This window comes from Coregonus clupeaformis, chromosome 29 (assembly GCF_020615455.1).
Source record: "Coregonus clupeaformis isolate EN_2021a chromosome 29, ASM2061545v1, whole genome shotgun sequence".
In the NCBI taxonomy this organism is placed as follows: Eukaryota; Metazoa; Chordata; class Actinopteri; order Salmoniformes; family Salmonidae; genus Coregonus; species Coregonus clupeaformis.
Window position 1 is genome coordinate 17,407,826 of NC_059220.1, and position 12,025 is coordinate 17,419,850.

At 43.2% G+C, this 12,025-nt stretch overlaps 2 protein-coding genes across 2 annotated transcripts; both read left to right on the forward strand.

Annotated features, from left to right (window-relative positions):
• Positions 1-592: 592 nt before the first annotated feature.
• LOC121544770 (actin, alpha cardiac muscle 1) lies at positions 593-4,189 on the forward strand. Its single transcript, XM_041854905.1, has 7 exons — positions 593-698; positions 1,644-1,782; positions 1,982-2,306; positions 2,392-2,553; positions 2,699-2,890; positions 3,458-3,639; positions 3,863-4,189. Exons 2-7 carry the CDS (start codon positions 1,654-1,656, stop codon positions 4,004-4,006), a joined length of 1,134 nt encoding a protein of 377 aa, XP_041710839.1. The 5' UTR covers positions 593-698; positions 1,644-1,653; the 3' UTR covers positions 4,007-4,189.
• Positions 4,190-8,056: 3,867 nt separating this feature from the next.
• On the forward strand, positions 8,057-11,743 carry LOC121544771 (gap junction delta-2 protein-like). The gene is made up of 2 exons (XM_041854906.2): positions 8,057-8,645; positions 9,057-11,743. Exons 1-2 carry the CDS (start codon positions 8,575-8,577, stop codon positions 9,901-9,903), a joined length of 918 nt encoding a protein of 305 aa, XP_041710840.1. The 5' UTR covers positions 8,057-8,574; the 3' UTR covers positions 9,904-11,743.
• Positions 11,744-12,025: the final 282 nt, after the last annotated feature.

A 12,025-nucleotide genomic window follows, 5' to 3' on the forward strand; every position in this document is an offset into this window, starting at 1 on the left:
TGATCAAATTCTCAACCAAATATTACCCAATTATCCACATTGAAATGAGATGGTGTGCCCAGTGGGTATAGTCTGGGAATGTTACTACTATATCAAGCTTCTTGACAAAACATGGAAACGTTCCTTTTGGTAGGCCTCTTTCCATAGTCCTCTTTGTAAATCCCATACATAATAGAATTTGTAGCATATCCATTTATCAGCTGGAATTAAACGTTTCCCCATTTTTGTAATCAATTAACCAATCAATAAATCAATTCTAGAATTTGCTACATATTCCCCAGAATATTATCAATAGAGCAGCATCAGGACATCAATTAAGATGTTCAACACATTTGAACAATAAGGAATCAAAGACTTTATTTCAATTGACAGGATTTGTTTATTTCAGTCATTGTCTTCCAAACTGGTATTTGACATCTGTTGGAAACAGAGGTGTGTGTATATTGTCAGGTTGACCCGCACTAGCTGCCCTCATCTTCCTCCCTACATGGGCCGCGGGGATGGATGCAGCGCGCGTGACTCCCATTAATGGGCTCGCGGTTGTCAGTGGTGCGAGGGCTACCAAATAAGGAGAAGGTGGCGCACTTCGCCCCAATCGTAGTCCTCCCTGCCACGCGGACACTGTCAGAGTATAAATTGGCGTGTCCTCACAGCTCCTTATCCTTGACACTCAAGGTCCAGCGCACTGTGCTGATCTGGTGAGTAGCGCTAGTTTGACATCAGTTATTCCTCTTGAGTCAAGAGTGAGAAATATTTTGGAATTACCTTGGAGGACTACAATTATGCTAACCCGATTGACAAGATTATCAATGGAATGCTCTCATCCGCAACTAACCAACTGTAATTCCCTAACTGGAACTGCGTCAAATATACATGTGGTCCTCTGTAGCTCAGCTGGTAGAGCACGGCGCTTGTAACGCTAAGGTAGTGGGTTCGATCCCCGGGACCACCCATACACAAAAAATGTATGCACGCATGACTGTAAGTCGCTTTGGATAAAAGCGTCTGCTAAATGGCATATTATTATTTATTATTATTATTACATATTTTCCCCCCAACAATTAAACGTTTTTCGACTGCATTCTTTTTAGATTTTCAAGCCCATTTGTTATTTTCCGGCGTTTGACATTTGGTTATTGTATACATACAACATATAATAGAGGGGGACATTGTGTGCCACGTAACAAATGATGATTTAGCTGCATTAACAAATTAAAACTTCGTGGGTATGAAGCATACTCACAAAAAGTCACTAACCATTAACACCCTGAAAAACAACCTGAAATAGGCTACTTGCAAAACTATGGTCCTTTATAAAACTGAATGTAAAATAAGTCTGATAGTTGCATCCACCCCTTATTTCAACTGATGTGATTCAACTAACAAACCTTCAGTAAAAATAATTATAAAATATAATGCATGTATAAAGTATTAACACTTTCATTTGAGTTGCCGTACATGCGTAATTCATTACATTACATTTACATTTTAGTCATTTAGCAGACGCTCTTATCCAGAGCGACTTACATAGCTAAGTTGATTGGAGCATGGTGCATGCAACACCAAAGATTGTGCCATATAGTCCAAGCGTAAAAGTGTATGCTAAAATCAAAATTACCATGTTATTGTACCGTTACCATCAGAGCTGACACCATGTGCGACGACGAGGAAACTACCGCTTTGGTGTGCGACAACGGCTCCGGACTGGTGAAGGCTGGCTTCGCTGGCGATGATGCACCGCGCGCTGTCTTCCCCTCCATCGTGGGTCGCCCACGTCACCAGGTAGAGTATTGCACCTGAAGCTGCTGTGTGAAACAAAAGAAACAGAATGAATACAAAGTGGTTGTGTTATTATTGTCTGTAACACAACAGGCAATAACAAACAACTTTGGAACCTTTTCTCGGCAAGTTTAAAGGCCCTTCAGAAGCCCTAACATATAATATGCCATGTTGATTAATAGCCATCCTTGCGTTTTCTCAGGGCGTCATGGTCGGTATGGGTCAAAAAGATTCCTACGTCGGTGACGAGGCCCAGAGCAAGAGGGGTATCCTGACCCTGAAGTACCCCATCGAGCACGGCATCATCACTAACTGGGATGACATGGAGAAAATCTGGCATCACACCTTCTATAACGAGTTGCGTGTGGCCCCTGAGGAGCACCCGACCCTGCTCACAGAGGCTCCCCTCAACCCCAAGGCCAACAGGGAGAAGATGACCCAAATCATGTTTGAGACCTTCAACGTCCCTGCCATGTACGTGGCCATCCAGGCCGTGCTGTCCCTTTACGCATCTGGACGTACAACAGGTATGATGGATAGATAAGTAGTCTTCAGCCATGACCACCTGAGAGGTCGTGTTCAATGCTAACATATATCACCACAATCTTTTAGGTATTGTGCTGGACTCTGGTGATGGTGTGACCCACAACGTGCCCATCTATGAGGGCTATGCTCTACCCCATGCCATCATGCGTCTAGATCTGGCTGGTCGCGACCTCACAGACTACCTCATGAAGATCCTGACCGAGCGTGGCTACTCTTTCGTTACTACTGGTACGCACGGGACATGGGCAATATTAGCCAGATGAGGAATGAGGAAAAGCATGATATTCCGCAAAAATGTTAGCACAAATATATGGCACATATGTTAGACTATATTTTTCAATAACAATCAAATGCCACACTTGAAACCCAACAGCTGAGCGTGAGATCGTGCGTGACATCAAGGAGAAGTTGTGTTACGTGGCTCTGGACTTCGAAAATGAGATGGCCACCGCTGCCTCCTCCTCCTCCCTGGAGAAGAGCTACGAGTTGCCCGACGGACAGGTCATCACCATCGGTAACGAGAGGTTCCGTTGCCCTGAGACTCTCTTCCAGCCCTCCTTCATTGGTGGGTATTACTGATCTCCCCAGCCGTTGGTGTATTACGCACGGTTATCTTAAGTCGAGCTAATCATGGTGAAACGTAAGACTGTTGTGGATTAGTTAGACTTCGTTAATGTAATCTATGTGACGTAGGGTAACTCTGTTACTAACATAGCATATAGGCCTGCCGGTACTTTCACAAAGCAGAATCAATTAATTATCCTGATATCCGGATAGGCATAACTAAATCAATATTCAGCTCTAGCTTTCATTATGAATCAGAACATTTAAATCATAGTCCTCTCTGTGTGTTTATCAAAGTTTGCTGGCTCAGCTGACTAACTTATTGATGCTGCTTTTGAAATACAACACTGGCATGTTAAGCACGAGCTGCAGATGCTTGTTGACATACCTACCATAACAACAGCATTCAGCTGCTGCAGAGGAGCTGTCCATTTCAGCACCTATTTGCAGCCAACGTTCTAGCGGCCATCTGCCCAACTATTTTCACAGTTGACAGTGATAACAAGTGTATTTTGCCTAAGGGGCTGGCTCAGATTGAATGATAACATCATTGTCTTTTGGTAAACAGGGATGGAATCTGCCGGTATTCACGAAACTACCTACAACAGCATCATGAAGTGTGACATTGACATCCGTAAGGACCTGTATGCCAACAACGTTCTGTCGGGTGGTACCACCATGTACCCTGGTATTGCTGACCGTATGCAGAAGGAGATAACCGCTTTGGCCCCTAGCACCATGAAGATCAAGGTAACTCTTTATTTTCAATGTTCTATTACAATGTATTTCTCAAACGTTTTAATGGTATATGGGGCACAAAACTTTGGGACCAACAAATGTCACAAAGTGAGGTATTTTTGAGAGACTTGTCTATTATGTAGATTTTATGCACATAAGAACAGAAATTGGTTTTCACTTTATAAAGCACCCTGCTATTAGGCCACTAACCAATGGCATTATCACTTGTTTGTAGATTATCGCTCCCCCTGAGAGGAAGTACTCTGTGTGGATTGGCGGCTCCATCTTGGCCTCCCTCTCCACCTTCCAGCAGATGTGGATCAGCAAGCAGGAGTATGACGAGGCCGGCCCCTCCATCGTCCACCGGAAGTGCTTCTAATCATCATGTCTGCTCCTCCACCTTCACCCCACAGTTACCTCTGCTTCGTAAGCGCTCAACTCAATTTATGGCCTAGGCTCATGCTCAGGCCCAGGCCAAGGCAGCCTTTCATGTACAGTGGGGAGAACAAGTATTTAATACACTGCCGATTTTGCAGGTTTTCCTACTTGCAAAGCATGTAGAGGTCTGTAATTTTTATCATAGGTACACTTCAACTGTGAGAAACGGAATCTCTCACAGTATGATTTTTAAGTAATTCATTTGCATTTTATTGCATGACATAAGTATTTGATACATCAGAAAAGCAGAACTTACTATTTGGTACAGAAACCTTTGTTTGCAATTACAGAGATCATACGTTTCCTGTAGGTCTTGACCAGGGTTGCACACACTGCAGCAGGGATTTTGGCCCACTCCTCCATACAGACCTTCTCCAGATCCTTCAGGTTTCGGGGCTGTCGCTGGGCAATACGGACTTTCAGCTCCCTCCAAATATTTTCTATTGGGTTCAGGTCTGGAGCCTGGCTAGGCCACTCCAGGACCTTGAGATGCTTCTTACGGAGCCACTCCTTAGTTGCCCTGGCTGTGTGTTTTCGGGTCGTTGTCATGCTGGAAGACCCAGCCACGACCCATCTTCAATGCTCTTACTGAGGGAAGGAGGTTGTTGGCCAAGATCTCGCGATACATGGCCCCATCCATCCTCCTCTCAATATAGTGCAGTCGTCCTGTCCCCTTTGCAGAAAAGCATCCACAAAGAATGATGTTTCCACCTCCATGCTTCACGGTTGGGATGGTGTTCTTGGGGTTGTACTCATCCTTCTTCTTCCTCCAAACACGGCGAGTGGAGTTTAGACCAAAAAGCTCTATTTTTGTCTCATTAGACCACATGACCTTCTCCCATTCCTCCTCTGGATCATCCAGATGGTCATTGGCAAACTTCAGACGGGCCTGGACATGCGCTGGCTTGAGCAGGGGGACATTGCGTGCGCTGCAGGATTTTAATCCATGACGGCGTAGTGTGTTACTAATGGTTTTCTTTGAGACTGTGGTCCCAGCTCTCTTCAGGTCATTGACCAGGTCCTGCCGTGTAGTTCTGGGCTGATCCCTCACCTTCCTCATGATCATTGATGGCCCACGAGGTGAGATCTTGCATGGAGCCCCAGACCGAGGGTGATTGACCGTCATCTTGAACTTCTTCAATTTTCTAATAATAGCGCCAACAGTTGTTGCCTTCTCACCAAGCTGCTTGCCTATTGTCCTGTAGCCCATCCCAGCCTTGTGCAAGTCTACAATTGTATCCCTGATGTCCTTACACAGCTCTCTGGTCTTGGCCATTGTGGAGAGGTTGGAGTCTGTTTGATTGAGTGTGTGGACAGGTGTCTTTTATACAGGTAACGAGTTCAAACCGGTGCAGTTAATACAGGTAATGAGTGGAGAACAGGAGGGCTTCTTAAAGAAAAACTAACAGGTCTGTGAGAGCCGGAATTCTTACTGGTTGGTAGGCGATCAAATACTTATGTCATGCAATAAAATGCAAATTAATTACTTAAAAATCATACAATGTGATTTTCTGGATTTTTGTTTTAGATTCCATCTCTCACAGTTGAAGTGTATCTATGATAAAAAATTACAGACCTCTACATGCTTTGTAAGTAGGAAAACCTGCAAAATCGGCAGTGTATCAAATACTTGTTCTCCCCACTGTATTGTCATCATTGACCAGTTTGTTTACACTAAAGTGCAATTTATTTGTGGATATGTATAGCTTTATAAATAAACGAGACCTGGGACTTGCAACACACCTTTTTGTGTCTCATTGTGGTTTGCAGTACACTTCAGTTATCCCCTATAGAGATAACCTATACGTTTTAGAGGTCACTTATAAATCATGTAGACCAAATCAAAGTTTATTGGTCGCGTACACAGATTTGCAAATGTTACCACAGGTGCAGTGAAATGCTTACGTTTATAGCTCCAACAGTGCAATAATATTTAGCAATACACTAACAATGCACACATAATCCAAAAGTAAAAAATAAAGAAATATCAGAATGATCACTATAAGAATGAGCAATGTAACAGTCCGGTATACAAATATATATACAGTTGAAGTCGGAAGTTTACATACACTTACGTTGGAGTCATTCAAACTCGTTTTTCAACCGCTCCACAAAATTCTTGTTAACAAACTATAGTTTTGGCAAGTCGGTTAGGACATCTACCTTGTGCATGACACAAGTCATTTTTCCATCTATTGTTTACAGACAGATTATTTCACTTATAATTCACTGTATCACAATTCCAGTGGGTCAGAAGTTTACATACACTAAATTGACTGTGCCTTTAAACAGCTTGGAAAATTCCAGAAAATGATGTCATGGCTTTAGAAGCTTCTGATAGGCTAATTGACATAATTTGAGTCAATTGGAGGTGTACCTGTGGATGTATTTCAAGGCCTACCTTCAAACTCAGTGCCTCTTTGCTTGATATCATGGGAAAATCAAAAGAAATCAGCCAAGACCTCAGGAAAAAAAATGGTAGACCTCCACAAGTCTGGTTCATCCTTGGGAGCAATTTCCAAATGCCTGAAGGTACCATGTTCATCTGTACAAACAATAGTACGCAAGTATAAACACCATGGGACCACGCAGCCATCATACCGCTCAGGAAGGAGACGCGTTCTGTCTCCTAGAGATGAACGTACTTTGGTGCGAAAAGTGCAAATAAATCCCAGAACAACAGCAAAGGACCTTGTGAAGATGCTGGAGGAAACAGGTACAAAAGTATCTATATCCACAGTAAAACGAGTCCTATATTGACATAACCTGAAAGGCCGCTCAGCAAGGAAGAAGCCACTGCTCCAAAACCGCCATAGAAAAGCCAGACTTCAGTTTTCAACTGCACATGGGGACAAAGATCGTACTTTTTGGAGAAATGTCCTCTGGTCTGATGAAACAAAAATAGAACTGTTTGGCCATAATGACCATAGTTATGTTTGGAGGAAAAAGGGGGTTGCTTGCAAGCCGAAGAACACCATCCCAACCGTGAAGCATGGAGGTGGCAGCATCATGCTGTGGGGGTGCTTTGCTGCAGGAGGAACTGTTGCACTTCACAAAATAGATGGCATCATGAGGAAGGAAAATTATGTGGATATATTGAAGCAACATCTCAAGACATCAGTCAGGAAGTTAAAGCTTGGTCGCAAATGGGTCTTCCAAATGGACAATGACCCCAAGCATACTTCCAAAGTTGTGGCAAAATGGCTTAAGGACAACAAAGTCAAGGTATTGGAGTGGCCATCACAAATCCCTGACCTCAATCCTATAGAAAATGTGTGGGCAGAACTGAAAAAGCGTGTGCAAGCGAGGAGGCCTACAAACCTGACTCAGTTACACCAGCTCTGTCAGGAGGAATGGGCCAAAATTCACCCAACTTATTGTGGGAAGCTTGTGGAAGGCTACCCAAAGCGTTAAACAATTTAAAGGCAATGCTACCAAATACTAATTGAGTGTATGTAAACTTCTGACACACTGGGAATGTGATGAAAGAAATAACAGCTTAAATAAATCATTCTCTCTACTATTATTCTGACATTTCACATTCTTAAAATAAAGTGGTGATCCTAACTGACTTAAGATAGGGAATTTTTACTAGGATTACATTTGACATTTTAGTCATTTAGCAGACGCTCTTATCCAGAGCTACTTACAGTTAGTGAGTGCATACATTTTCATACTGGCCCCCCGTGGGAAACGAACCCACAACCCTGGCGTTGCAAGCGCCATGCTCTACCAACTTAGCTACAGGGGACTGTATTGTCACGAATACAGTAAAAAAGCAACAAGTGTTTGCCTTAAAAGGGGATCCGAAAAAAATCATGGCGCCATATCTTGACCTGCGGGCTCAGGGCACAGCGCATTTTCAACCTCTCTCCCGCTCTACCTTTATCCCTCTCCCTCTCTACCTCTATGACCCTGAGCGCGCGCACCAGACACAATTCGGTCTGGCTCAGTAATTTTGATGCGCTGTAAACTTGAAACAACCCCGGTGCATTGAGTTTATCACCAATCATTTTATCACAGATCAATCTTGCACGCCGGCCCCGGGTTCCATTCGTCGAATATTGAAAATGAGAAAACCTGGTATTTTGGCCGCGCTCCGCCAACCTGTCTGCACGTGACGCAGAGAGGGGACTACTTAAAGGCGGATTAACGCTGGCAAGACATTAAATCCAACCTCCTTCCATCCAGACACAGTGCGCGACCAATCAGTCTAATCTTAAAATCGAAAATAGGAGGGTTTATAGTAATCAGCCTTTCGGACTCCCCAAGACAACGAGAAAGCGATAGTGTCGCGCGAGCGCTCCGGCAGACGCACAGAACACTATTGCACGACGCGCGAGAGAAGAGGGCAGGACAGCTGCGGGCTCGTGATCAATGCATTTGTCAGATAACCTCGGAGCCTCTGGAGAGTGACATCGACCAAAAACCCGAGGAAATATTTTCCACATATTCGGCAGGAGTTCGTGCAGAGTGCCGTGGACTCTCGCCTCCTCCGGATGAACAACAATGGGGGAATGGACCATACTAGAGAGGCTCCTGGAGGCTGCTGTCCAGCAGCACTCTACTATGATAGGAAGGTAAGGGCAAAATGTAAACTGTATTTGCAATAACTACAGATTTGCCTGTTTTAATGGCTGTTGTTGGGGATAGATGGGTCGCTGTGCCATGTACTAACTGAGAAGCAGAGACCTGCTCCACTTACATTACCAAACAAACGATGGCAAAACATTTAAAAACACAAATACAGATGAATGCCAATTAGTAAATACTTTAGAGTACACAAAATATACAACAATGGCGTACTGACACAAATGACAACAAAACATAATACATATAGCATCCCAACCTCCAGCAAAGCGTGATCCCAGCAAAGAGCGTTCGCTTTCAGCACTGGACAGCTCCCAAACACACGCCTGTTTAGAGCGCCACTGTACATAATTTACAGACTTTATATTCATACATTGTTTGTTTGTTTGTTTGTTTTTTAGGATCCTACTAACTGTGGTGGTGATCTTCCGGATTCTAATCGTAGCAATAGTTGGAGAGACGGTCTATGATGACGAGCAAACCATGTTTGTTTGTAATACCTTACAACCTGGTTGCAACCAGGCTTGCTACGACAAGGCATTCCCAATTTCACACATTAGATTTTGGGTTTTCCAGATCATAATGGTTTGCACCCCGAGTCTTTGTTTTATCACATACTCGGTGCATCAGTCAGCGAAACAGAAGGAGCGACGGTACTCCACCGTCTTTCTGTCCCTGGATAAGGATCAAGATTCAATGAAACGAGATGACAGCAAAAATATTAAAAACACCATTGTGAATGGAGTACTTCAGAACACAGAGAACTCCACGAAAGAAGCCGAACCCGACTGTTTGGAAGTCAAAGAGATCCCCAATTCAGCCATGAGAACTACTGGGAAGTCTAAAAAGAGTCGGCAAGAGGGTATCTCGAGATTTTACATAATTCAAGTGGTTTTCAGAAACGCGCTGGAAATAGGGTTTTTAGTGGGTCAATATTTCTTGTATGGATTCAACGTCCCGTCGGTGTACGAATGTGATCGATACCCATGCATAAAAGATGTCGAGTGCTATGTTTCCAGACCAACAGAGAAGACGGTGTTTCTAGTCTTCATGTTCGCGGTCAGTGGCTTTTGTGTGTTGCTGAATCTGGCAGAACTCAATCATTTGGGGTGGAAGAAAATTAAAACGGCCGTGCGAGGAGTGCAGGCGAGGCGGAAGTCCATTTATGAAATCAGAAATAAGGACTTGCCCCGAATGAGTGTGCCTAATTTCGGTCGTACTCAATCCAGTGACTCTGCTTATGTGTAGCACATGGAGAGAGTTACCGAAGGGACAATGTGCGATGTGGAAAGATTGAACCAAGATAAACCCGGGATGGACAGCTCCTCACGCCACATCCGTTTCATGATTTACAAGAGTGGGCAGATTTTTTATTTGTTTGTCTTTTAAGGACTCCAATGGCAAGCGTGGATTCCACGTTTGTTAACTTATTTATTACATTGCACTGATTCAACTTTGTAGTAACGTTTATACTCTGTAAAGCGCTAAATAGAGATCATGTCGATGTGTTCACGCATTTACTCTTTGTGGGCTGATCTACTGTACTTGAAGAGTGTAAATGCAAATTGCACTAAAAGGTGAACACCGGGGAGCCAAACCTAACCCGATACGTGCTACTGACAGTGTTTTAAAAACAGTTTCCAACCGATTTTTGACACCAACCTATTTAAGCGACACAATGCACCGCTCAACTATGTGTTCGAAGGGAAATCTATTCTCCAGATTTATATAGGCATATGCCTATCTCCATATTTATATAGGAATATGGATAAATATATAAATACATTTTGGCTATAGATTGACCTAGTTGAAATACATTAGCATCATTCATGTTTTTTGTTGCCTGTGTTCGCACCACTGACCTTAACGTATGTAATCATTCCATTGCTATATAGCTGACTTGCAAAACAGTATCTGGTGGATTTGCTGCAAACGCTAACGTCTGTGACTTCCTTAATTTATAATACACCAAAGCGCCCACTGCTTTCATTTGCTTTCGTGTAATCAAGTGCCATACTTGTACATAAACATATATATATGTATACATATAAATATATAATATTATTCATCATGAAAGCTAATTCCCTGCTTGAATTATGCTAAATGCCGCCCAATTTTTTGCTTTAACTGTATTTGTTGTGACTTAAATGGAAAGGATATATTACATTTTTCTCTATCTCTCTTTTTACTTAGAAAATGACTGGAAAATAAATAAAGTGCTAGTCTTTTTTATATACTGGAAGAAAACGTTTCTCCACAATCACAATTGATCTCAACTCAAAATAGCACAAATTGACCTTTTTAACAAACTAAGGATGGGCAATAAGTATCTGCTCTGGTGCTACAGTTTTTCACAGAATGGTTTTCAATGTAACCAAAATAAACCAGAAAAAATACCCTTTTCTGTCGACAATAAAAGTGGGAATCATGTACACCAGAAACGTGTGAGGTGCAATACTTTTATGTCTGAAAGCTGAACTGGAATGTTAGAATGTTAGATCCTATAGCTGCCCTGGCTAGACCATGGCTTGGTTCAGTGAAAATGACAATGTTTGCCACACCCATAAGCCTATGTTGTTCCATCCAATGAGAAAACCCCTATGAGCGCTTCCTTTGATGCTATCAGTATCTGTTACCATGTGGGTGTGCTGTAATGCATTTAAATGGGGATGATGTGTCCATGACAAACATAAATACTGCATGTCCCATTACAGTGTGACCTGGGAAGCCCTAACGTGAAATGCATTCTAATATCCATGTACTGTCCCTTCCCAGTCTTAGCTGACCTGACCGTGACTATTCACATGGCTGCTATACTGTTACTGACCTTCTGACCATGACCAGGAAGCTATTAGACAGACACACTGCACAGAACATGGGATGATTAAGACCTGATCTTCGTCAATAGAGGACTTGGCCTTTTTTGTCCTCCACTCATCCCTTCTTCACTCATTTCGAGGAAGAGAGCGGCTCCGGGCCAAAGGGAAGGTCGTGTGAGGTCACTAAGAAAAATGGAAAGAGAAAAAAGATCAAGTACTAACTGTATGAGAGAGAGAGAGAGAGAGAGAGATAGAGAGAGAGAGAGAGAGAGAGAGAGCGCGAGAGAGAGAGAGAGAGAGAGAGAGAGAGAGAGAGAGAGAGAGAGAGAGAGAGAGAGAGAGAGAGAGAGAGAGAGAGAGAGAGAGAGAGAGAGAGAGAGAGAGAGAGAGAGAGAGAGAGAGAGAGAGAGAGAGAGAGAGAGAGAGAGAGAGAGAGAGAGAGAGAGAGAGAGAGAGAGAGAGAGAGAGAGAGAGAGAGAGAAAAGAGAGAGAGAGAGAGAGAGAGGATTAGGAGGCTAGATTCAGCCTCTGCCAGGATGACTCGGCAAAGC